The sequence below is a fragment of the Gekko japonicus genome, unplaced genomic scaffold (assembly GCF_001447785.1).
Source record: "Gekko japonicus isolate JY-2015 unplaced genomic scaffold, Gekko_japonicus_V1.1 scaffold75, whole genome shotgun sequence".
Lineage (NCBI taxonomy): Eukaryota > Metazoa > Chordata > Lepidosauria > Squamata > Gekkonidae > Gekko > Gekko japonicus.
The window spans coordinates 330,774-355,932 of record NW_015173124.1 but is presented as its reverse complement, the minus strand read 5'-3'; the positions used below and the strand labels follow the sequence as shown (position 1 = coordinate 355,932).

General features: G+C 42.4%; 2 protein-coding genes across 3 annotated transcripts in view; one reads left to right on the top strand and one right to left on the bottom strand.

The window, feature by feature from the left end:
• RAD54L (RAD54-like (S. cerevisiae)) overlaps nucleotides 1-21,260 on the top strand; it is a 33,092-nt gene extending 11,832 nt beyond the window's left edge. The window contains exons 2-18 of the mRNA XM_015421947.1: nucleotides 243-329; nucleotides 1,296-1,415; nucleotides 1,983-2,043; nucleotides 3,341-3,476; nucleotides 4,706-4,775; nucleotides 6,254-6,542; nucleotides 7,099-7,223; nucleotides 9,261-9,411; nucleotides 10,075-10,201; nucleotides 10,486-10,560; nucleotides 12,209-12,339; nucleotides 16,750-16,860; nucleotides 16,972-17,095; nucleotides 18,124-18,202; nucleotides 19,049-19,228; nucleotides 20,130-20,293; nucleotides 20,952-21,260. Coding sequence (XP_015277433.1) covers nucleotides 243-329; nucleotides 1,296-1,415; nucleotides 1,983-2,043; nucleotides 3,341-3,476; nucleotides 4,706-4,775; nucleotides 6,254-6,542; nucleotides 7,099-7,223; nucleotides 9,261-9,411; nucleotides 10,075-10,201; nucleotides 10,486-10,560; nucleotides 12,209-12,339; nucleotides 16,750-16,860; nucleotides 16,972-17,095; nucleotides 18,124-18,202; nucleotides 19,049-19,228; nucleotides 20,130-20,293; nucleotides 20,952-21,153 — 2,232 coding nt within the window. The 3' untranslated portion in view covers nucleotides 21,154-21,260. The remainder of the gene's footprint in view (nucleotides 1-242; nucleotides 330-1,295; nucleotides 1,416-1,982; nucleotides 2,044-3,340; nucleotides 3,477-4,705; nucleotides 4,776-6,253; nucleotides 6,543-7,098; nucleotides 7,224-9,260; nucleotides 9,412-10,074; nucleotides 10,202-10,485; nucleotides 10,561-12,208; nucleotides 12,340-16,749; nucleotides 16,861-16,971; nucleotides 17,096-18,123; nucleotides 18,203-19,048; nucleotides 19,229-20,129; nucleotides 20,294-20,951) is intronic.
• A 1,985-nt stretch (nucleotides 21,261-23,245) lies between these two features.
• LRRC41 (leucine rich repeat containing 41) overlaps nucleotides 23,246-25,159 on the bottom strand; it is a 10,777-nt gene continuing 8,863 nt past the window's right edge. For both annotated transcript variants that reach the window (XM_015421959.1, XM_015421960.1), the window contains 2 exons: nucleotides 24,737-24,812; nucleotides 23,246-23,520 (listed from right to left, as the gene is read on the bottom strand). In XM_015421959.1, coding sequence (XP_015277445.1) covers nucleotides 23,286-23,520; nucleotides 24,737-24,812 — 311 coding nt within the window. In that variant the 3' untranslated portion in view covers nucleotides 23,246-23,285. The remainder of the gene's footprint in view (nucleotides 23,521-24,736; nucleotides 24,813-25,159) is intronic.

Sequence of the window (25,159 nt, the reverse complement as noted above, 5' to 3'; positions counted from 1 at the left end):
TGTCTTTTGTCCTTTTACCCCCCCCCCCCCTTTCTTGTAATTTAAACGCTTTCCTCTTAGCCCAGATGGTGGCCAGTGCTGGGCACTGCTGTACATGTAAGTCTCTGAACCTGTGCACAGATGGGAATTAACTCCTAGGTGGAAATGGTAAGACTATTGTGTGTGTGTGTGGGGGGGGCGGTATAGAAGAATCTCTTGATTGTTGCGCCGGTTTGAAACTCTTGCTTCTCCATTTCTGGCAGAGGAAAAGCCTGGCTCCCAGCCAGTTGGCGAAGAGGAAGCCGGGAGGTGATGGCTCTGAGAATGATGAAGACTGGCGTCCAAAAGATGTGAGCTCCCTGTCCCTTGCCCCTGAACTGCAAAGTCTTAACATGGCCTGTGAAACTAACCCTCTTTGTGGATGCACGGAGATGAAATAAGCTCTGCCACTCTTCTATCTGTATCCATTTTTTCCTTTCATGTGGGTAGTGGGGTGATATATAACCCTGAGCATGCTATCCCCCCTTTTCTCCCTGCTCCTTATATAATGTATGTGAAATGCTCTTTACCTTGTGGAGTGCTGTGTGATTGTTAAGCGGTGTTGATAGGGAGAAAAATGCCCCTGGATACTGGAGTTGTATGTTGGCTAGTGTATTACATGTTTGTTGAGGAATGTGAACTTCAAGGGATCAGATAACTGGTGTTTATCTGAGAACATGTTCATGGGGCTGTATGATATGCTACATTTGTTATGTGGTGATTGATTAATCAAACCTAACTTTAATCCAGTTAAATGTTTATAAAACCTGTTTTGAGCTTGTTTCCTTAAAAGTAAGCTCCATCAAGTCTAGTAGGAGATACTGCTATGTCAGTCTCTTTTTGTGTCTAACAGCAATATAACTTTTACTATCAGTTGTTGGAAACTGTTGTCTTCACATTTGTATCCTTTCATTTTTTTGAGGAGCTAAACATGACACTACAGTGATAGTAAATTCTCTACTTCAGTAATCCCATTATTGCTTTATCTTTTTGTTTGTACATATTCCATAGCTCCCTGTTTTACCAATGTTTCTAGTTCCATTCTAAAGGAATAGATGCAGATTATGTACTTTTTAAGAGTATGTTTTGCATTTTGTTAGTATTAAACTAAGCAGTGTCCTTCAAAGCTTATTTAAGGTATGCTTTGCAGATAGTGAATATCAACTCTTTTAAAAAAGCAATGTGCTTGGGTATAATCTGTTTTCTTAGCCAGTCTGATGTATTCATTCAGCCCTATGTTTCCCATATACTCATTCAACGTTGCTGTTCTTTTGTAGACTTCCAAAAGGCAGAAATATAGCAACAAGACTGAGAACAGAGAGTGTTATATGTCACCTTTCCGGAAGCCCTTGACTCAGTTAACCAATCGCCCTCACTGCCTAGATGGTAGCACACATGTAAGTGTTTTTCTACATTCCCATCAGAAGGCTGGATATAGTTGACTTGTGGAGAAACTACAAATTGTATTAGTTGCTGAGACTTCCCCACGAGCTGCTTTGGAAAGTCCAAGTTCTGCTTTGCCTTTCCATCTATGTTTCATATTTTTAAATCATTGTGATAGAGGCTTCTGTTGGATCAACTTCTGCCTGAGTTTAATAGTATAGAAATTGATGCTGTATTAAATAGGTCCAAAGAGACTAAAAGATTGATAGGTTGCTTTGTTAGTGTAATGCCTTGAAATATCCTGTGTTCTATGGAGGAAGATTTGGGTGATATTGTGTGCAGGTAAGCTTTGGATAAGGCATGCAAGTGTAGAGGGTCTGAAGGTGTTCCGGATGCTAAACTCCATGTAAGTTTCTGGTGATGCTACTATATGGAATGTTTGTTAACTATTCTTTGATTCTAGCTAGATGTAGTTGAAAGTATGTACCACTGATCTCAGTTCAAGTTTCTCTCAAGTTTACTTTTTGATTAACAGAATTTTAAAAATTGTTATGTTAATATTTTGTACCTTTAATCCTTAGGAGGCCTTTATCCGCAGCATTTTGTCAAAACCTTTCAAAGTACCCATTCCAAATTATGCAGGTAAAACCAACTTTTGTTTTTTTTCCCTCCAGTAAGCTTATTTGTCTTTGTTGCTATTTATTATGCTTTAGTGATCTTTTTCAAAAAATTATTTATTTAATTAATTTATACCCCAACCTTTGTCCCCAATGGGGACCCAAAGTGGCATACACTATTTTCTTCTCCGTTTTATCCTCACAACCACCTGTGAGTTAGGTTACGTGAGAGTGTGTGACTGGCGCAAGGTCACCCAGCAAGCTGTCCTGGCAAAACAAAAAGGGTTTTGCCTGCTAGCAAAATACATTGATAGAGGGAGATAGACTAGGGCAAGAATTCCAAAGTTCTGGTGTCACAACAGAAAGGCCGTGTCTCAGGCTGCCACTCATTTAGCCTCAGATGGTGGGGGCAACTGAAGCAGGATGTTCAAGGATGACTGGAATGGGCAGGTAAGTTCATATGGGAGAAGGCAGTCCTTAAGGTATATTAGTCCCAGGCTGTACAGGGCTTTCAAGGTCAATACCAGCACCCTGAATTGAGCCTGGAAGCAAATTGGAAGCCATTGCAGGTGGAACAAGACAGAAGTGATATGGTTCCTACAACCCACTCCACTCAACACTCTGGGTGCAACATTCTGTACCAACTAGCTTTTTGGATAATCTTCAAGGGCAGCCCCATGTAGAGCACATTGCAGTAATCTAGATGTTACCAGGGCATGCATTACAATGGCAAGGTATTTTATACCAAGAAAGGGCTGCAGCTGGCTCACCAGCTGATGCTGGTGAAAGGCTCCCCTGGCAACTGCTGCCACCTGTTTAAAATAACAGGAGGCCTGGATCCAGGAGCTTGATAAGCATTAAGTTGTAACCTTTTGACAATAAAGGGGCAAACTTCTCAATTCTGAGGACCATGGAAGGAAGTATTCTGAACTGTGCATGCAAACATGTGTGCAATCCATTGTACAGAAGGCCATTCTTCTATGCAGGAAATGCTCCAGTTTCGGGTGTACATTCATTCTGGCAGTCTTACTGGCTTCCTAGGATTTTTCAGATAGAGGATTTGTTCCTTTTCACAGAACTGTCTCAAATACTTTATCTCATTCCAAGCCTGATGAAGTTGTCAACCCGACAGAAATTATATACCAGGCTTAATGCAATGTCATGTTGTATCTAATCTATATATCTCATACACAGAACTTTCTACTTGGATTTAGCATCCCTTGAAAGTCAGCATGTAGTCAACAGAAATCTGAAATTTGACAGTCCTGCATTTTCTCTGGAAAGGTCAACATATGGATTACTTTCTTTGTGTGATGTTTCAGGATCCTTGGGCTTTAGGGCATTGGGTATCAAACGTGCAGGAGTAAGGCACGCTCTTCATGATCCTTTTGAACAAGGAGCCCTGGTGCTGTATGAACCGCCACCTCTGAGTGCTCATGACCAATTGAAAATAGACAAGTGAGTTGTCCCTATTGTATCCTCTTCTTGCCCACTGCAATTAATTGTCTTCAGTCATTTCAGCTTAGCTCAGTTTTCATTACATATGATTCTTTACCTCTCCTGTGACTCTGGCTCAGGTTTTGGATCTCAGAATGGACACACAAAGGTGGGGTGGCATAATTGGTGTGTTGCAGTACAGAACTGAGGTTATTCTCCCATCATGCAGACTGAGGAATGGCCCACACACTCACCCCTGTTCAAGAGGCCTCCTAGATTGCAGAGGCTGAATTAATTCAGAAGACACCAAGATCATATAAAAGGGCATAGATTACTGGAAGAGGTGGTGGAAGAGGAGGAGTGGAAAACCTCTGTCTGCCTATAATTTTAATCATATTTGTATAAACCTATGGGAGTAGGGATCAATCTCTTGCTTCCCAGTGTTTCCATATGAGCCCCAGAGGACACTGATGTCTATGAATCAATATCTTCTAGCAGTCCCTGGCCCCAGGGATGTCCGACTAGCCTCAACCAGGGCCAGGGCTTTTTCAGCCCTGGCCCCCACCTGGTGGAATGAGCTCCCATACGAGATCAGGGCCCTGTGGGATCTGTTACAGTTCTGCAGGGCCTGCAAGATGGAGCCCTTCCACTGGGCCTTTGGTTGAGGCGGAGGACATCCCTTTTCATTCCTGGCTATGTTCCCTCCAGTGGCCTGGATCTTAATATCGGTAATGCTGAACTGACATCAGTGGCCTGGATCTTAATATCAGTACTACTGAATTGACATTGGAACTAGCTTGTTGCACGGTATTTTATGATTTTACTGTTCTAATTGTTGTTTCAATTGTTGTTTTAATGATATTATACTGAGATTATTGTGAACCACCCTGAGCCCGTCTGCGGAGAACAGTATATAAATCAAATCAAATCCAATAAAAAATAAATAAATGTATCATGCAGGAGTTAACAGAACATGTTCAGTGCTGTTTATTCCTGTTTCCCAAATTGTGAGTGCCACAGTAAGGAATTTCTTGGTGGCTGTTCCTGGATGTAGTCAAAGTTGCTTTTAGATTTCAGCCCTTCAACTAGACCTGGGCCTAGTTAATTCTAAATCTGGGAATGCTTGTGTCATAAGGGCCTCTCTCTTTTGCCAAGCAAGATAGTATGTTGGCAACAATGTATATCCCTTAGGGATATTTCTCAGAATAGCATAACAAGTGTATTTATTTAGATCTGTTTGATTTTTGAAGGGAAAAAGTGCCTGTTCATGTTGTGGTGGATCCTGTTCTTAGTAGCATTTTACGACCTCATCAGAGAGAGGTGAGTGTTGTGAGAAATCAACTACAACAATACCTGTGACTGTTCTGAACAAATTCAGATCGCATAAATCTTTTGCCTTTTACTAAAACCATGTTGTCTTAAACTGCCTGGGGAGTTACAGTAAGTCACCCTGTTGGCTGCTGTTATAACAATGCATTATACAGAGACATATTTTTTGAGCGATCACTATTAGACATGCTCCAGTGCTGAAAGGCGTTACTGAGAGTGTTGGTTCTTGAGCATGTGGTACCTTCTGCTTTCGCATATCTCTGGTAGGATAAAAGGTCCAGTAGTGGTATTATGCCTACTAAATGCTTAATGTCAGCTGTATGTGTGTGTTTCTATTCTTGTTTTACCTCTTAAGTTCTGAATAGGTGTTACAATTCATAGTATTCTGCTTCAGGATATTTAGCACCAAAGTGCACCAAAGATAACATAGAAGTATGGAAAAGGAAAATGTCTCTTTTCAGTGGGTAAATTATATACACACACACACACACACACACACATCTCTCTATATTATAAAGCTGATTTGGGGTGGCATCTCTCCTATGGGGTGGCAGGATTCGATTCATGCCAAAATCAGTTGGCTGCCTGGACTGCCACTCACAAACGGGTCCCTGGCCACTGGCTGGGTTGGCTACAGGCACCGGAACTCAACTCACAAGACAACTTCACCTCAGGCACACAGGACAGATGCTCCGGTGACTCTGGCACTGATGCTGGGGGGTGGCGAGAGCTGCGGCGAGGGAAGGGATGATCCCGGCAGGCCTGGCCCGACGGGCGCTCGAGGGGGAAGGAGAAGGGATGAGGATGGTCACCATGCCGCTGTCGCTGGGGGTTGGGACAGCTGCGCTGAGGGAAGTGATGAAGCGAGGTGGCCTCGCCCGCCGGGGCCTCCAGCGGTGGGGGGGCGACAAGCCTGGTGAGTCTGGTGCTGCCAAGGCCGCTGAGTCTGTGGAAAGCCACCCTGGCGGGAAGAGCGATGCTGGGCACCCTGGCCCAGTGGGGCCTTGAATGGGGGGGGGGGACGAGGCCGATGAGCCTCGCGCAGCCGATGCTGCTGGGGGCAGGGAGAGTCGTGCCAAGAGAACAGCCCAGGCCGGCTGTCCTGGCCCGCAGGGGCCTCAAGTGTGTGGGCCCAGGGATGGCCGTGAATGAGGTAGGGTGCCCGGGCCCGCCGACGCCTCAACCGCGGAGGGGTGGCCAGGCCAGATCGCCTGGCCCACCGGAGCATTGAGCGGGGGGGAGGCTTGGTGCCCTGGCCCGCCGACACCTTGAGCGGGTCCGGGACGCGGGTGACTGCTTCCGGCCTGACCTGCCGGGGCCTCGGTCGGCGGTGGGGTAGGGGGCAGGAAGAGATAAGGGGACCGTGGCCTCACTAGGGTCCATTGACTTCCTTACCACAATGGGCCTTCTCCCTAGTGTGTGTGTGTGTGTATATATATCCGATTGACTGAGAACATTCTTTTATGCAGGGGGTGAAGTTCCTGTGGGATTGTGTCACAGGTTGTCGGATTCCTGGAAGTCATGGCTGCATCATGGCAGATGAGATGGGTCTGGGTAAGACCTTGCAGTGTATCACTTTGATGTGGACGCTCTTGCGCCAGAGTCCAGATAGCAAGCCTGAAATTGACAAGGCAATCGTGGTCTCGCCCTCCAGCCTGGTGAAAAACTGGTACAATGAAGTAGGCAAATGGCTTGCAGGAAGGATCGAGCCGCTGGCTATTGATGGAGGCTCCAAGGAGGAGATAAACAAGAAGCTAGGTATGAAAGGTGGATGTGACGTACAGCTTTTTAGCTGTTGGAAAAGGACACTGCATTCGCTGAACTGTAGAATAGTTTCAAATTAAATTAAGACTATGAACACATGTTTGCCGGGGCTCAGTCAGTTGATTAACATTGAGCAATTTAATAATATCTTTATGGATGTACACAGAGGCAGAAACAGCAGAGTTAAAGGATTATGTGTGAGGATAGGCAGGTGCAGAAGAAGTTCTACTATGAGAAGTTTGGTGGGTAGATTGTTGACCCTGGATGGAATTGACTCAGTACCAGCTCAGCTGTAGACTAGCTGAGATGGAGATATGGATTGTTAAGCACTTTGTCTACCCAAAGCACTATAATAATAAAGCAAAACATAAAAGAGTGGATAACATAACAGAGGTATGGAAAAGAAAAATGTCTCCAGTGAGTAAATAATTTACTTGGACTAGTCATTCATATGGGATGCAAACTATTCCGAACTCCTTCCAAAACTTCTTCATGCTTCTGCCTGGCTCTCACATACATTCTTATTCACCATTTTCCCTCTTCCCAATAGCTGGCTTTATGAACCAAAGAGGCCTTAGAGTTCCATCTCCCATCCTGATAATTTCTTATGAGACATTTCGCCTTCATGCTGAAGTTCTACAGAAAGGGAGTGTTGGGCTGGTCATATGTGATGAGGTATGTGGAAGGTGACTGATATTTTCAGGAGTGATGGCTGGTCTCCCCCTACCCACTCTGAGAGTCTGGACTGATGTGATGGGTCTGGTCACTAGTGTCTAATCGCTTGTATGAAACCCTTCTCTCTATGGTTCTATGTTAAATGCAACTGAGACACAGACAATACTTCATTGCTCCCTACCCATTTTGACTACCCATTGTAGGCATTACTAATTACTATTACTACTTGTTAAATGTAGATATATATAATGGTGGGCCATTCTTATGTTAAAATAAACGTTGGCAGTGAAGAAATCTTGAGAGTTACACAATGCTGATGATTGTATCCAGTCTAAGCTTACAATAGCTGAAGCGCACAAAGTGGAGCTGAATTGTCCTGTCATAATTGCTTCCTTGGATGGCAGACTGGCAGAGAGATTAGCTACAGGGTTGGATCCCACAGATCTGTTTCACGATTTGTGCCGCTTTCCACTGGAGCAAGGAACTTTCCTTCACACAATGGGCTCTTCCACTGTTGAATGGTTTGGGTGTTGCTTGCATAAAAGAAAGCTCACTGCTAGCCTACTGTTATCACTGTTGAAATGGACAAATTGTGGTTTTGTGGGACAACAAAGGTAGAGAGCGTAATGAAGGACTTGGAAAATCAGGTGATGTGTCGATATAGGAAGCCATCAAAGTAGGCAGGCCTGCAATGGCAGGCTCAGATCAAAGAAGAACATTGCCATTGTGAAGATGATTTTTGTCTGCTTTACTGGTAAACTATGAATTTCAAGCTCTTGCTCTTGATTAGAGTAGAATTAACACAGTCATGGGAAAGTAGGATGCAGTTGACAGATAGCAGCATAATATTTTTTGGCTAAATGTTTCTGTTTCTGCCTCTGTACTGTCCAGCAGCCTTGCAAGTAACCATGGGAATTGGTCACCCACCCTTGAGCCTCCCCAGCCATCTCTTCTATCACTTACACCACAACTCAACCCCTCTTCACCCCTAGGACACAGAACTATCTCCACTCCTTTTCTTCTCTTCACCACTTAAAAGTCATGAGAAATGGGGTAGGATGGAGTCAGCTGCCTCTACTGTTGTTCTGTTTCTCTTTTGCAGGGCTGTTCCCTTTCTCTCTTACAGACTTAAAGTCTGGGTTGGGTAAGGAGAAACTGGACTACTGGGCTGCTCCTTTAATGCTGCTGTGAAAACTGAGCTTAGGCTTCTCTTGTCTGCTGCCCTGAAAGTACAGCAAGCCCTGTCTAGTAATACAGAGAGAGACCAAAAGACAATTAGTGTAGGAAGCTAATCTGCACTTGCTTGGCTGGACTGCGTGGAGCTGGCAGGACTTGCAGCCTCTTTTTGTTCCCCTTCAAGATGCACTTGCAGAGATGGAAAGAGAAGGTTAATCAAGCCAAATGGCACAGTGTCTTTAGAATGGAACCCTATTTAAGATAGACGTCCATTCTGGTGGCAGCCCCTTGACAGCCTATATCCTTCTAGAAAGGGCATGCTTACTGGTGAAAGTGGAAACTGAAATGCAGTGATTTAATGTTCACTGATAACTTGTAGTTCTCCAGTGTCTCGGGCAGTTATCTACTGTAAAGAAATATTATTGTTGAAATTTGCCCTTATATAAACATTTTTTTCAAGGAGCTATTGCTAGCCATTTGAATCTGAGAGCTCAAATCTGGATAAAAGATTCTCTTAAAATTCCTGCTTTTCCCTTTAGGAACAACATAATCTAGTACAACCCCTTTTCTGTATACCTGTTTTGTAGCTGTACTTGCCTCTTGCCTTTCTTACGCTGAGCTCTAGTGGCACCCAGTGGATTCAGCCCATTTTAATAAAGGTCATACTGAAAGCAGATTAATAAGTGTGTTTATCAAGAGCAACTGATAGTGGTGCATTACCAGCTTTTGTTCTTGGAGATTGTAATGCATTTATACTTGCCAGCTATCACTGTAAGACAGATGCATTATTCCAGTTCAGTAAAAGTGAGTATGAATAAAATCTTTCTGTCTGAGTACCATGTTCAATAATTTGTTTTTCAGGGCCACAGGCTGAAGAACTCAGACAACCAAACATACCAGGCACTCAACAACCTGAACACGCCACGGCGGGTGCTCATCTCAGGAACCCCGATTCAGAATGACCTCCTTGAATACTTCAGTCTAGTACATTTTGTCAACTCTGGGATTTTAGGTTGGGACCTTTAGCAGCATAATCTGTTGACTGGACATGGATATGTGCTTGCTTTTATATATCATGTTTGTCTTGCGTAATCAAAGGCACACAACTGTATGGCATAACCCTGTTCTACTGTTGAATGGCCTGTCATTTTGTTTGAAAATCTAGAGGAATCAACTTTCTTTGGCATTTCAACAAAAGGATGTCATAAGAATACATTGGGGAAATATTTTGCTTTCTTTGTAAGAAGCAGAATGACTTCTCCAGCCATGCCAACTATTGCCGTCCATTTTGTCCCAGAAGTCAGTACTGTCATTCTAGGCAGTTCAGTGGTGGAGAGATCCTGTCAGAATTTTGGATACTTGGTATCAGGAATGGTTTAATTCAGGGATAGTAGATCTTGAGAAGGGCATGGAATGGCATCAGAAGTGATGGGTATTTCTGTAATGTATGGTGCAAGTTTCTCATGTGCCTCTGGATTTGAGGCTGTGCCTCATGTAGCTGAAATGAATGTTCATGACATACTGGACTTGAGAGAGGTTTTGGGGCAACAGTGTCCTTGTTAAGAATGAAATGGAAAATGTCATTGTTTGAAATAGTATCAACAAATGTTCAATAAAATATTGATAACAAAGGTAGGGTTGTTCTCATTACCTGTTTTCTCCTTTTTCTGGACAGGAACAGCTCAGGAGTTTAAAAAGCACTTTGAAATCCCCATCTTGAAAGGGAGGGATGCAGATGCGAGAGAAGCAGATAGGCAGAAAGGAGAAGAGAGACTGAAAGAGCTGATCAGCATTGTCAACAGGTGAAAAAGACTTTTTTCTCCTGTTATTTTCCAGGGTGGAAAGAGAGACCTTCACTATAGAATCCCCTTGACTTATTGCTCCTCTTAGAGCTGATTGTGATAGTCTCTGTCAGAAGCTCAAAAATGATCCATTCATCCCTACAGCTCAGCCTATCAACCCTTTGTCTGTATGGAGCTGATGGAGAACTATAGATTTTGATTCTGAAAGCCCTCTCTGTTAATAACATAGGCATGAGATTAGAACTTCATATTAGTAGCATTAGCTTTGTTTTTCTTCTTCCTAGGTGTCTTATAAGGAGGACTTCTGATATTCTCTCCAAATATCTGCCGGTGAAAATTGAGCAGGTGGTGTGCTGCAGGTATAAGAAAAAATGCAATTTGTAAAATAAAGCACTTAATCTAAGTGTCTGGTGAATTCTTCATTGCACCAGAACATTTCATTTTAGGCTGAACACAAAGCTCAGCAAAAGTCATCAGAAAAATCTCTTGAGTGTATATTGCAATATTTATTGTGCTGTACTGGCAAAATGTTCTTTCTGCCCTTGAGTTAGTTTTCAGTTTGTGTGTTGTTTTGCATAGAAGTCACATAGATAGCATTGTGCTGGGATGGGGGATGTAAATGTTTTGAATAATTTCTACTGAATTATCTAATTAAGCGTTGGCATAAGGAAGTCTAAGTATTGTATGTATTATAAGGTTTTTACTGTCCAACATGTTTTAGAACTATTGTCCTTGCTAAAAATGCATTGCTATATGTAAATCTCCTTCCTCCACAAAGAAAACCAACTCATAGTCAGTAGAAAAGTCTTTATTGTAGAAATATAGAACATATCTGAATCAGTATCTCTTGCATTCTGCTCACTTAGCCAAAAAACAAAAATATTCAGTATAATTTTGTGTGCACTTGTAAAAAATAGTTATGCATTAAAAAGCTAAAGAAGACAGATGTTTTTAACTGAAATATGTATTTATTTGTTTAATGATGATGGGTCAGTGGATTGTGCTGGTTAGAGTGTTGGGAGTGCCATGTGAGAGACTCAGGTTCAAATCCCCACTCTGCCATTGAACCTTACCGTGTGACCTTGGGCCAGTCATACAAACCGGAGAGCCAGTTTGGTGTAGTGGTTAGGAGCGCGGACTCTAATGTGGGAGAAATGGGTTTGATTCCCCACTCCTTCACATGCAGCTGCTGGTATGACCTTGGGTCAGTCATAATTTTTTTCAGAGCTGTTTTCTCAAGGGCAGTTCTTGAGAGAGCTCTCTTAGCCCCACCTACCTTAGGGTGTCTGTTGTGGAGAGGGGAAGGGAAAGGAGATTGTAAATTGCTCTGAGAAGTAGTGAAGAGTGGGGTATAAATCCAGTCTCCTCCTTCTCCTCTTCTTCTCCTCCTCCTCCCTTCTTCCTTTTTCCCTACCTCACAGGGTTGTTGGGCGTATAAAATGGAGGAGGGGAGAATGTTGTAAGGCACTTGGGGTTCTCATTGGGGAGAGAAGTAAGATTAATGCAGTAAACAAATGATTATACTCCACGCTTTCCCAGTTGGGGACCAAACGCAGCTTATTTCATAATTCTGTCTTCCATTTTATCTTCACCACAACCCTGTGAAGCAGGCTAGGTTGAAATGTTTAACTGGTCCATGGTAAACTGAGTAATTTTCCATGGCAAAGTGGGGCTGGTGCCCCAGCTCTGGCTGCCATTATGAAAGTATGCATGCATGTTAGGAAATGTGGCAGTTGGTAGGTAATGGAAGCTTTAGGGGCATGGTGGGTAATATCTCTATTTTCCAGGGTAGCATATTATTCATCTCCTGAATTCCACTTGTCAAGGAGACTTAAGCTACTGTTAGTTCTGAATATAAAACAAGGGGATTCAGTTGCTTTTGAAAATTGGAGAAATCCACGATCACTATCCCTTTTGGTCTAAATCATGGATATGTGACTGCTGTAGCTTTATATTAGTCAGTTGTTCAGCAATCACAGCCTGATCAATGTTGTCTTTTCACATCAGGCTGACTCCCCTTCAGTCTGAACTGTACAAACACTTCTTAAAGCAAGCAAAACCAGCTGAAGATGTGAAAGATGGAAAGATCAGTGTTTCATCTCTCTCTTCAATCACATCTCTGAAGAAGCTCTGCAATCGTGAGTAATTTGGCCACAGTTACAGTAATTTATATTTACTTGTAACATGCCCTAAACCTAGGGAGCCACAAAATGTAGCAAGAAGTTAGAAACATGAAAAAATAGCTGTCCTGGAAACACTTGCCAGTCTGAAGGTGAGACTTCTGTGCTGTTTAAGATTATGTCCTTGTAACACCTTGCTGTAGGTGGCTGCACCATGTTCTGAGAAGCAGTTTTTGTGAATGACACCTGTTATTTACAAAAATAATCAGTTATGATATTCTATTTTTAAACATATTTAAAACGAGAACTTTACCACAAAGCTTCTCAAAGACAAGCCAGGGTTGAAAAAATGGCCTTACAATTTGAGGGAGCAGAAAATAACTTCACAATCTTCAATTTAGTTATTAAGAAGTGACACTACTGTTCAAATATTTTGTTTTAATGACTAGGACCCTTGTGCGGGTAAAATAGAAGCAGACTGGGGTGAAGGGGAGGCAACCAAGCAGTCATTTTGGACAAAGGGGGTGAAAAAGACCCCATACTTGATTTACAGTTGGCAGCCCAGCCAAAACATATTGGAGAGGAGCCAACCAAGCTTATGGAATGAAAAAGAGCAAAGACCATTGGGAAAGTGTGATAAACTGAGCCTTTATCAGTCATGATAATGTTAACACTGCACAGTTTGACAGTGACAATTTTAAAAGCCTGAACTCTGAGAAACTGCAAAAGTTAGTTTGTATAATGGATATTCTATGTCCATTGTGCAGTGGATGGGGCCTTTCACACCTTTTCCTCCAGTTGGGCCTTTCCTGAAAGTATTTTGCATACTGACTCTGTCATTTAGGCCCAAAACTTGGTAATTCGAAACTTCTGGTAATTCGAAATGCTCATTCACTTTGTTGCCAGGTGTAGTTGTATACCTTGAGATGTATAGTTTGAGTTGAGTTGTATAGCTTGAGATACACAATATCATTTGTGCTTTACCCTGATCTGACTGGCTTTTCATAAAGCCTTCTGTGATGGATTGCCCTTTAAAAGATCATAAGTGCTATAATGGTAATGGACTGTGAAGGGTTAATGCCTCACAGAGCCAGAAAGCCTTGAGTGACAGGCTGCTCAAAGGAATTTGATTGGTTAACATGAGTTGAGCAGAGAGAGACTTCAGAAATGAATGCTGAGGAGAACTGATGCTGAGTCTAGCCCTGACTGAGAAGAGTTGGGTGCTTGACAGGGTTTGTGTTTAGCCCTGCCTGAGACCAGTTTAATATGGACAGAGAACTAAGAAGGAGGAGTGGGTAGATTGGTGAAGACTTCTATTCAGGCCAGAAAAAGGGATAGATCTAGTGAGAGAAGAAATTCCCTACCCAGTTAAAAAAGGAAAGGAAGATAGCTCAAAGAGTGAAGAGCCAGTTTGGTGTAGTGGTTAAGTGTGCGGACTCTAATCTGGGAGAACCGGGTTTGATTCCCCACTCCTCCACTTGCACCTGCTGATGTGACCTTGGGTCAGTCACACGCTCTGGCACAGCTGTCCTTGAAAAAGAGCAGTTTGTGTCAGAGTTCTCTTAGCCCCACCCACCTCACAGGGTGTGGGGAGGGGAAGGGAAAGGAGTTTGTAAGCCGCTCTGAGACTCCAAGTGAAGGGCGGGGTATAAATCCAATCTCTTCTTCTTCTTCTTATTCCTGGTCTCTGGTGTGTTTAGAGACTGCCTTCTGAAACCCAAAGAGTCAGTAAAACTCAAGAAAGTATACCGGTGTGTTTAGAGAAGGAATTTGGCAACTGGATAGTGTATCCCTGCCTTCTGGAAACCAAAAGAGACAATTAAGCCAAGAAAGTATACTGGAGTGTTTAGGAAACACTGAAACAAAAGCCTCTCATCTTAAAGATTATAAGACTGAAAACCTTAAGAAAATCTCAGTTACTTCAAACATATGAAGTCTGTGCCTATAATGATTTACCTCAGAGTTCCTTATTGATTTACCTCAGACATTTTATCCCTGATCTCACTTGACCTTTCCTCTTCTACATTGAATAAAATATTTTGTTATTTTGAACTTTAAAAAGCCTCTCATGTGCCATTTCAGTAGTTTAAGTTAAAGGGGTGATCTTGTCCCTTCCCTCAGATTCCTGGGCTGTTGTTGTTGTTCAGTCGCACAGTCGAGTCCGACTCTTCGCGACCCCATGGACAAGATCTCGCCAGGCCCTCCTGTTTTCCATCATCCTCTGAAGTTTGCTCAATTTCATGTTCGTTGCATCTATGACACTGTCTAACCATCTCATCCTTTGCCGTCCCTGTCTTCTTTGACCTTCAATATTTCCCAGCATCAGGGTCTTCTCCAGTGAGTGCGCCCTTCTCATTTGGTGGCCAAAGTATTTGAGCTTCAGTTTCATTATCTGGCCTTCCAGGGATCAGTCAGGGTTGATTTCTTTTAGGATTGACTGATTTGATCTTCTTGCAGTCCAAGGGACTCTCAAGAGTCTTCTCCAGCACCATAGTTAAAAAAAGAATCTATTCTTCGGCGCTCGGCCTTCCTTATAGGCTGAGCCAACAGCAAAATATCATATGGTGACAGGATAGAACAGCCATTCAACTTCAGAGAAGAAGCTAGTTAAAAAGGGCTGTTCAGTCAGAAAGAGAGAAAAACAGAGGGAAAACTCTGCCTTTAAGGAAGGGAAGTAGGCGAGGTTGCCATACCTTCCATCTTGTCCTGTTGTAGAATAGTGATCAGCTCAGAGGTTAAGATGCTGAGCTGCAGACCGGTAGGTCTGTAGCTCGGCTGTTCAAAACCGTAGAACCATGTGACAGAGTGAGCTCTCATCTCTGGCCCCAGCTCCTGCCAACCTAGCAGTTCGAAAGCAAGAAATTACAAGTAGATAAATAGTTACCGCTTTGGTGGGGAGGTAACAATATTCCATATGCCTTGGCGTTTAGTCATGCCGGCCACAGGACCACGGAGAAGTCTTCGGGCAGCACTGGCTCCTCGGCTTGGAAACAGAGATGAGCACCGCCCCCTAGAGTCTGATTCGACTGGCTTTCGAGCAAGGGAAACCTTTACCATTACTTAACATCCCTAGGTTCTTTTCCCCATTTGCAATTTGTTTTTATGATTAGCGGCCTGTGTTTTGTGCTTAAGATATTGGTTCCATATCCAGATACACTTGAAGTGTACTTGGGTACTTGGCCTTCTAGACTTTGGATATGACTTTGGAAAATAGACTTTTAGAATCTTGTGTCTATACTACTAGATACCTTTATTTTTGTTTCCTCTTTACTCAGCTTTAGAAACCTCTTTTGAGAGCCTAGTGATGATGTTTCTTTTTCTTTGTATTTTTTGCATTTGTGTGTGTTTGTGTCCCTGTGCCTGGAAGTCATGGTGACCTCTGGCAACTCCTACTGGGGCATGGAGGACATTCAGAGAAGTGGTTTAATAGCCTACCTCTGCCTCCCAGCCCTGGTATTCTTTGGAGGTCTTGCATCCAAAGACTTGCCGGGGTCAGCTCTGCTTAGCTTCTGAGATCTGAAGAGATTGGGCTTTTGAAGAAAAGTTTGTTTGGAATTATATGAGAAATTAAAGCCTCTTTAAATAACTAGGAGGCTAAAGGGAGATTCTATTTGGGGTGATAATCAAATGACCTTTTTGAATTGGTCACTTTTTGAATTTTATAAAATGGGAACTCTGAGGGTGCAAGTCTTAGAGGGTTGAGAAACGCATGTTAGGCCCCATGGTCTCGCATAGGAAACACCTTGGCTCTTTGCCCAAGATTGATATTAATAAACAATGTTCCTGTTTCTGCAAAGGTCAGTCTTCAGTAGCGCAATTGTTTTTCACCAGTGCATTCTTCTGAGCTGAAGAATGCTTATGATCACCCATACAATGTTTGTGAGAGACAAGATCATAATGAATGCAGAGAACTTTTGCCATTCAAAGTGGTTGTGAAATTGAATCATAATTACCACTATTAGAAGATGCTTTTAAATCAGTAAATCAGACCCAGTTTGGTGTAGTGGTTAAGTGCGTGGACTCTAATCTGGGAGAACTGGGTTTGACTCCCCACTCCTCCATTTGTAGCTGCTGGATGACCTTGGGCAAGCCATAGTTCTGTCAGAGCTGTTCTCTCAGAGCTTTCTCAGCCCCACATACCTCACAGGGTGTCTATTGTGGGGACGGTAAGGGAAAGGTTTTTGTAAGCTGCTCTGAGACTCCAAGTGAAAGGCGGGGTATAAATCCAATCTCTTCTTCTGCTTCTTCTAAATCATCTCTGTAGTGCAGAGATGTAGAAGCATATTTGACCAACTATTTCTGATAGTATCTGAATAGTACTGTAAGGCTATTCTTTCTTATCATGTGGAGACCAATCCTTCTGCCTTATTAATGGTAATTTCACTAACTTCTGTGCATTGGATTGACTCCTGAACTCTGGTTTTTCAGACCCTGCTCTGATCTATGAGAAATGTGTGGAGGAGGAGGAAGGGTTTGTGGGTGCTCTGGAGTTGTTCCCACCTGGCTACAGCATTAAATCCCTAGAACCACAGCTCTCAGGTAAACCCTGATGCAAATTGTTGTATATATTGGTACAGGGACCTACATTGGGGATGGATTCCTCCATATTGTTTGTAGTATAAGTATGCTATATGTGAATTTTTCATCCAGGAAAGATGCTGGTTTTGGACTATATCTTGGCAGTTACCAGGAGCACCAGCAATGATAAGGTAGTCCTAGTGTCTAATTACACACAGACACTGGACCTCTTTGAGAAACTCTGCAGAACTAGAAGGTATGATCTGGATTAATTTCTGTGTTGTATGTCTGACTGTATTCAAGCATCATGGTAAATTGTGGTTTATGAAGCGAACTCTGGTTAGCTTCCCGGACAAAAGTAATAAATCCCAGTTTGTGTATACATCTCAGTTTCTCAGCTTCTTGGTGATTCTTCACCTCCTGGCCAGGATGATATCTTCCATATACTGCTCTCTCTCTGGCCAGTGGTCATGGTGTGAATTCAGATATCATAACAAACCAACATTAGTATAAACTGTGGTTTACAAATCGGACTTTGAAATCCTAGATTGGTACCTACTGACAAACTCTAGTGAGTTGTAAAGTCTGAACGCACCAAGAATCCAACAAACTGGTGTTTGACAAAGCCATGGCTTATGACTCTATCATGTCAAAATGCTCTGTGTGAGTATGAATGTACAAGCACACATACACACTTTTAACAGTGTTGATGAGCTCTGTGGTTGTCAGCTGACTGCTATTCATGTTGCTGCTAGGACAGCAGGGTCAACAGTGGGAGGGCTTCTAATGTCCTGGCCCCACTGGTGGACCTCCTGATGGCACCTGGTATTTCTGGCCACTGTGTGACACAGAGTGTTGGACTGGATGGGCCTTTGGCCTGATCCAACATTGGTGTCTCTTATGTTCTTATGACAGTCCTTCTAAGTAGGGGAATTCTTTCAAGTGGAAATAGTGGGACGCTCTTGGTCTGATTCTTGTGCTTGCACTAAACTCTTGTTTTCTACAGTGCTTTAAAAAGTGCACTCAGTGTATGAAGCTGCCTGATTCAAGATCAATACTGTCTACTCTTAGTAGCAGCACCTTTCCATGATCTTGATAAATAACTTTCAAATGTTTGTATTTCAGATCCATAACTGTGCTAGGGATTGAAACTAGGGCCTTCTGCATGCAAAGCATGCATTCTGCCAGTCAGTCAATTTGTAGAACTATCTTGTAAATTGGAATTAAGCCACAACTATTTATGAGTTGTACTTATACTATCCTACTGTTTGTTTGTTTGGCCAGGTACTTGTATGTCCGTCTGGATGGCACCATGTCCATTAAAAAGAGAGCAAAGATAGTGGAACGTTTCAATGCTGTCTCTGTAAGTGAAGTTTCTAAGCTCAAGTTCTACCAGTATACAATCCAGAACAGTAGTAATTAGTCTCCAGTCAAAAGGCCCTCTTTGTTGGCTTCATGTATTTTACATGCCCTCCAATCAGTGAACTTAGTTATAAACTAATAATTGCTACACCTTTGCCTGAAGCAGAGACATTGGTTCTAAAGTTACCTCAAAGTAGCAAGAAGCTCTTTCAACTGGACCATTTAACAGGAATGTTCAAAAGTACATAAATGCCAGTGAAGTGCATCAGTTATGGCAAATTCTGTCTAGTGACTGTTCCAACTAGTAATGAGCCACCCTCTCCTAGCCAGTTTTCAGGTTCTAAATGCCCTTCACTGCTCAGAGATCAAGGGAACTCAGTGTGCCATAGAACAGGGATGTGGGAATGTGATAAGAGGAATGCTGCATGTGCCTATCTGCCATTGTTCTGTGTCTTCACAACCAAAATGTTTAAACCTTCAGTTTTCTATCAGGGTTAATAGTTCTTTGGTATGCTGTAGTTATTAACTTTCATTGACTATTTTTGGCTGATGTTAGGCTGTGTATGTGGGGCTGCCAGTTACAGTAGAGATCCATAACAAAGCAAAAAAACTCCAGTGATTTCAGACTGAGTGTTGGGAGTGGAGCCAGGCCAGTTTATTGCACAGCTTACTCTTGTTTAGCAATTTATCTTATCTCGATCAAAGCAGGGCAATTATCTTTGAAGTGTGTTTGCTTGGCTTTCAATTAATATTTGAAGGTATTTGACAGCCTGCAGTCCAGTTTCCCCCCCCCCCCTCCAGTTTTTTCTCATCGGTACATAGCACTCTGTTTGTCTTGGTATCATAGAGCCCTGAATTCATTTTCATGCTAAGTAGCAAAGCTGGTGGCTGCGGCTTAAACCTGATAGGAGCAAACAGACTTGTGATGTTTGACCCTGACTGGAATCCAGCCAATGATGAGCAAGCCATGGCCCGTGTGTGGAGGGATGGTCAGAAGAAGACTTGCTATATCTACCGGTTGCTTTCGGTAAGAACTGAGTTGCATTTTATAGCCCTGCCATTCACATATGTGGTTTACAGATACTGAAGACTGTCTGCTAAAGGGAAGAAAAAGTTTGCAGGTGTCTGATTTTGACTGGACAGGGGTGTGGTGCCATGCTATTGGAAGCCATTAGGTATTTCTACATTGACACCCAATTGTTGTCTGACTCCCCATTGTGCTACAGTAGACATATTGGACTGCAGAACTGCCTAAACCTTCATCAAAGGATGATTTCCCACATCAACCATGTAATTGTCCCTGAATATCTTGCAAAATAGACCCATAACTCATTTAGAGATGGGAGTCTAATCTGCATAGTTAGTTAGTTATTCACACTTGGTTATTTAAAGTTTGGATTTATGCTGATTATACCAGGTTTGGAGGTGGGGGAGAGAATTCAATTGTTGGGCTTCTATCCCAGGTTCCTGCTTTTCTGTCAGGAGTCATCTAATCCTTCTTTATAGTTTATTTCATAAATCCTGCCCTGTGCTTAAGGAATCAGTTTCGGGCAAGTCACAGATTTAAGCAGAAGTATTTTAGTCTAATATTTTAGCAGTCTAGGTCTGGCCAGGAAGTAACATCTCAACTAGATGGATTACTTTTTCTCTGCAGATGCTAAATTTGGTCAAATTTCAGATCTTCCTTACATTCATGTTCAGTTTGTGCTGGGTTAGTATTCAAAGGGAAGACCCCAAAGAATGGTGTAGAATGAAGGGTGCATGAAACCAGGAATCTGACCCGGAGTCTCAGATGGCATATTGTGCAATACCTCACCAGAAACTGAATGAACTCTAAAAATCAAATTCTGGCTAAAAATACATAGTACTTTTAATTATTCTCATAGCTTTTCCAGAGTGCAGCACTTGACAATTTTGTCTCCCTGTAGACAGGAACAATTGAAGAAAAGATCTTCCAGCGACAAACTCACAAGAAGGCACTCAGCAGCTGTGTGGTAGATGAGGAGCAAGATGTGGAAAGGCATTTCTCTCTTGGAGAGCTGAAGGAGCTTTTCATTCTTAATGAGACCACTAGAAGTGATACCCACGACAAGTAAGTCTATGTAGGGTCTGGATCACTGAGTGGCTGTTTCGTGTGTTGAGGACTGTGGGACATAATGGAAATGTATACTTATGCAGTTCTTTGAGCTGTTAGGTCTGTACGTGCAATGGTGGTGTCAGTCCACTCCATTCCCTATGACACTTATCTCTACCTGACCTTGAAGCTGTAGATTGAACATTCACACAGGGTCCTGTGCACACAGCTCAGCATGCTCAGGCTGATTTGTAAATACTGATTTCATGGTGCCTAAGGCAGATGGATGAGGCCTATGTTCCTGGGACCCCCTGGTGGACATTTGTAGACCCCATGTGAATGTCAGATCTAGTGCAATATCAGTCTCCGGTCACCCATAAAAATTGCATCTGGCTACTTTACTTGAAGGTTTCTTACAGAGAGAGAGAGAGTCCATACAGGACTCGTTGGTTGGCTGAAAATATGGACATTTTTTTTCTTTGTCTGCCTTGACACTTTCCCACCAATAGGCATCACAGATTAATTTCCCATGTCTGTTTCACATGTGAAATAAAGCATTGTTTTTGATCTGATACTCCTTATTTAAGGAATCTTAAGTTATAGTCACTCTAGGTAAATTTGAAACCAATATAAAGCATCTGGTCCTTCTTAAAGAAAAAGTGCACTGTTGTTACAGGATCAAGTGCCGTCGCTGTGTGAATGGCCATCAGGTCAGGCCACCTCCCGAGGGGTCTGATTGCACTTCTGATCTCTCCCAGTGGAACCATTGTGCTGAAAAACGTGGGCTGCAGGATGCTGTCCTAAAGACTGCCTGGGATGCTGCTATCACCTTTGCTTTCTACCATCATTCCCATGAGGAGCAGCGAGGGATACCGTGACCATTGGATTGGACTAAGCCTTTTGAAACTCAAGCGATTTCCCTTCTTTCTATGAAAGCAGAAATTTGATACCTCTACAGCTGTTGACTTGGTAGCATTAAGGCAACTCCTCCCCTTCCAATAACATTTCTCTGCTGCTTAATCTACTACCGATAACGATCCTTGCAAAAACTAGAGGCCAAATCACTCATTCACAGACTACACAGCTGAAGAGTATTGCAAACCAGATGTTTAACAAACTCATTTTAAAAAAAACTTTCTTGAAAGGATCTTGTATCTTTTTATTGTAACATCTGATTGTTTTGGGGGAAGGAAAAGGCCAAAGATGAAGATTGCTTTTGATCAACCAATAGCAAGTCCTTGGACTAGAACTTCCAGAGAAGACTAGAGTTGACAAACTTTAACGGATTGTATTTGCATTTTGTAGTATCTCAGTAATCATTTTGACACCTTGACCCTTGGTCATTTCACTGTATTTTGCTGCAGCCTACTGCTTCATTATGTATTCCACTCCATTACAAGAGAGTCTGTAGATCAAAATAACAGCCCACAATTAGGTTTCTATTACATTTTCCCCTAGGTTGCATTCAGATGTCACATGTAACTGGTTATACAAAAATGTACATAAACCCAGCTTGTTTGCAGGTGCTCCTCTTTTCCTTCCTTGCACTAAGAACTGCAGTTGGTCACTGACTTGTGACATATTAAGTGGAGGGTATGGGTAAATAAAGTTAGTTTCCCTTCCACTAGTCATGATCCTCAACCAAGGTTTAATTGAGGATTACAGTCCTGGATGGGGGTGGGGAACTAACTCCGATTAAGCCACATGTTTGCATTTGAATGTTGTGCTTAACCATGGTTCACAATATTAAACAGAACAGGGAAAGAGAAAGTAGCGAAGTACACATGCCAGTCTAGCAAAGCCAGGTACGTGCACATTTATTTTTCCTTATTGTGGGGACACGTGAGGGCTGAATGCAGTTGTATACAGTAAAGAAAGAACTATACTATTTGGCTGTTTTTGTGAGGTGGGGGCATTAGGTAGGATAGAATGCAAGGCCAGTGGAATATTTTATGTAAGAAGGAGGCATGATTCAGGTAAATAAACCTATTTTTACCCGCAGAGCTGAAATGAAGTGTTATACTGGAAAAAAGCTTCATTTTCCAAATGCAGTGGAACACTGGCTTTGGTTAGTAATTTATTTTGATAGCTTTAATGTTAAGGAAAATTGCTCATAGGGAGGGAAGTGAATAAGAAAAAACATGAATTTATTTTCTGATGTTCGTGACCACCTCCCCACCTATGGACTATGTATAGCTTGTCAGGGAAAGATTAATGATCTTTATTTTGGAGACATGCTTAAGAAGTTAACTTTTCTAGATTTTTAAAAGGATGTTGGAAAAACCATACAGATTATTAAACTGAATTGCTTTCTTTTTGTAAGTATAAGATGCAGTTCACTTAAAATCAGACTTAAAATGCATCTTGGGTTACAACAAAATAAAGGCAACTCTTCTATTAGTACAATCCATTCCACCTCAAAAGAAAAATACAGAATTTTATTATTAGAAATTCACCATTAACCAACTGATGGGTTAAGAATCTTTTTGTTGATTGAACAGTTAGGATAAACTGTGTTTATGTAAATTTAAAAACTATTCAGTCTGAGCTAAATAGCTCCCAGGGGTGCTAGCTATTAATTACTGGATTGTTAGGTTCCACCTTATGGTTACAGCCAGCTTGCAACAAGATAAGGAAGTAGAGTAGTCACTATCATTTCAGAGGGCCGTGGAAAGAATCATTCTTCTGTCAAACTGCTGTAAGTAGAACTCTAGTGTGTGTGTGTGGGGGGGGAGTCTGCTCCCAGGGGTGCTAGTTTCATATTTCTCTGTGTTACAGTGCTCATCATCTTAAGAGCCACTGTCCACTCTACCTACCACCGCATTCTGCTGCATCTATAGATCCAAGGTCTAAAACATGTTTTGAGTACAGTAACTCATTCTGTTCAATCTTAGTACCTCCCTATACTAATACTTAAATAATAGCAGTTACTGATGTAGCTGCCTGAGAAAGGAGAACTAAAATCCAGGGAAAATAAAATTTTATTATAAAAGAGCACCCGGTGTACTTGTTACATCACACTAACATAGTCGGCAAAGGCTTGAGAGGAGTCCCATGTATCACTAACCACACTGCATATGGCTCTGAGCCGCCAAAGAGCCTCTTGAGCCATTACAGCATCTTGGTCCAACCAATTTTGAGAGAGGCAAAGTTTGGTGAACTTGATCTGTTCTCTGTGTTGTGCTATGTACCTCTCCAGCTTCTTGGCAAACTCCAGGAGCCCATCAGGTTTGATGCAGTTAGAACTGTAGGAAAAGAAGATATGGCCATAGCTTCTTAAATCAGATTTTGCTCAAAGCAGTTCTTAGCCATTGTAGATACCTAGAATACTAGTAAGACTGGCCCTCTTACTAGGAGGGGTTGTAAAGAATACACCAGAAAGTGAGCTATCTGCAGGAGCTAACCCTCCCTTGATATCAGAAATTTTCATACCCTGTACCAATAGGAGTTAACCTTTCCTGATGGTAAGCTCACAACAGACAACAAACATGCATACTCTCTCTTTTAGTGACTACATGAAAATTGCATTAATGTAGCTTCTTAGCTTTCAAACCAGACAACTGATGCACAGAAAAGGACGCTCACTGGTGCACTGCTTACTTTATGAAATAAAGAAACATGGTTCTATAGCACCAGATACCTGAGATTATGGCTATGGAGTTTTTTCAAAATTTTCCCACAAATGTGGGAAATAATTGCAGATTACACAACTATGTTTTAAGAAAGTACTGCTGCCAACATCAGTGCCACAAGCATCTAATCTTTGATTCTAGAAGCTGCTAAGTAGATTAGATGACCAGTTATTAACAAATCCGTTCACAATTGGTAATATGTTCATATGGAAAGTTTCTGTTAACTTGTAGTGAAAACACATTCAAGTGAATAACTGCCATCATCATTATATGAGCAACAAGGCTTTCTGACAATGCAATCTTGTGCTCAGTTATTCCAACTCTAAACCCACTGATTTCAGTGAACTTTGAGTAGAATAGCTACATGGGATTGTGCTGTGACTCTAGCTTACTATCATATGTCATTAAAGTGATTAGCTAGCACTTTGCCCAGCTCACATCTTTAAAATACAAGCAGGGAATGGAAGAAAGAACTTGTTAAGCTAAGGGTAGAGCTGAACACATATCCTGCCAATTGCATAAGTCTACACTTCCTGGGCAACTAGACATCTAATGCTACTAAGAAGAGACATAAGGCAACCCCTAGCCAAGTGGCCTCAAATTTATTTTAGTGAGGGCCTAAGAGAAAGCAGATGAGGCATTCCTTCCTCACCTTCCCTGGGGCTACTGCCTGTATGCCCTAAGGAGATATCCAGGATAGGAAGGTCATACCACCTGCTCCTGAGAAAGCAACCTGGGGGCTGAGACAATTTTTACTGTTTGTCTATTCAAATTTTAAATTTTAATTGTTTGAAAGGTATATACATGTGTGAAATAAGGTAAAGCATACCTGACATCCAGATGACAAATGGAAGCAGATGAATCTTCAGAAAAAATATCAGCCAGTGCAACCAACCTGTGATTTCCTAACAATGGGAGAATTAAAATTTAAGTTCAAACTAGGAAGATGAGCAGGTTGGAGAAGAAAGTATGACAGAACAGATATGTACTCTCAGGGCTGGCAAATTTGACAGAGATGACAAAATTAGAGAAGTAACAAGAAAGGGGACCCGCGAAAATCGCGGGGGAGCTCCACACAGAGGCGGAGGAGGAAGCAGCAGGTAAGCTTCCCCCCCCATCCCGCCAGTTCCCCCGTCGCCTCCACTACCCCACTCCACCACCACCCCCGGCTCGCCGGTCTCTCTCTCTCCCTTCGCCTCCAAAGCGAGGCCAGCGGCTTGGAGCCATGGGGCCTCGCCAGTCTCTCTCTCCC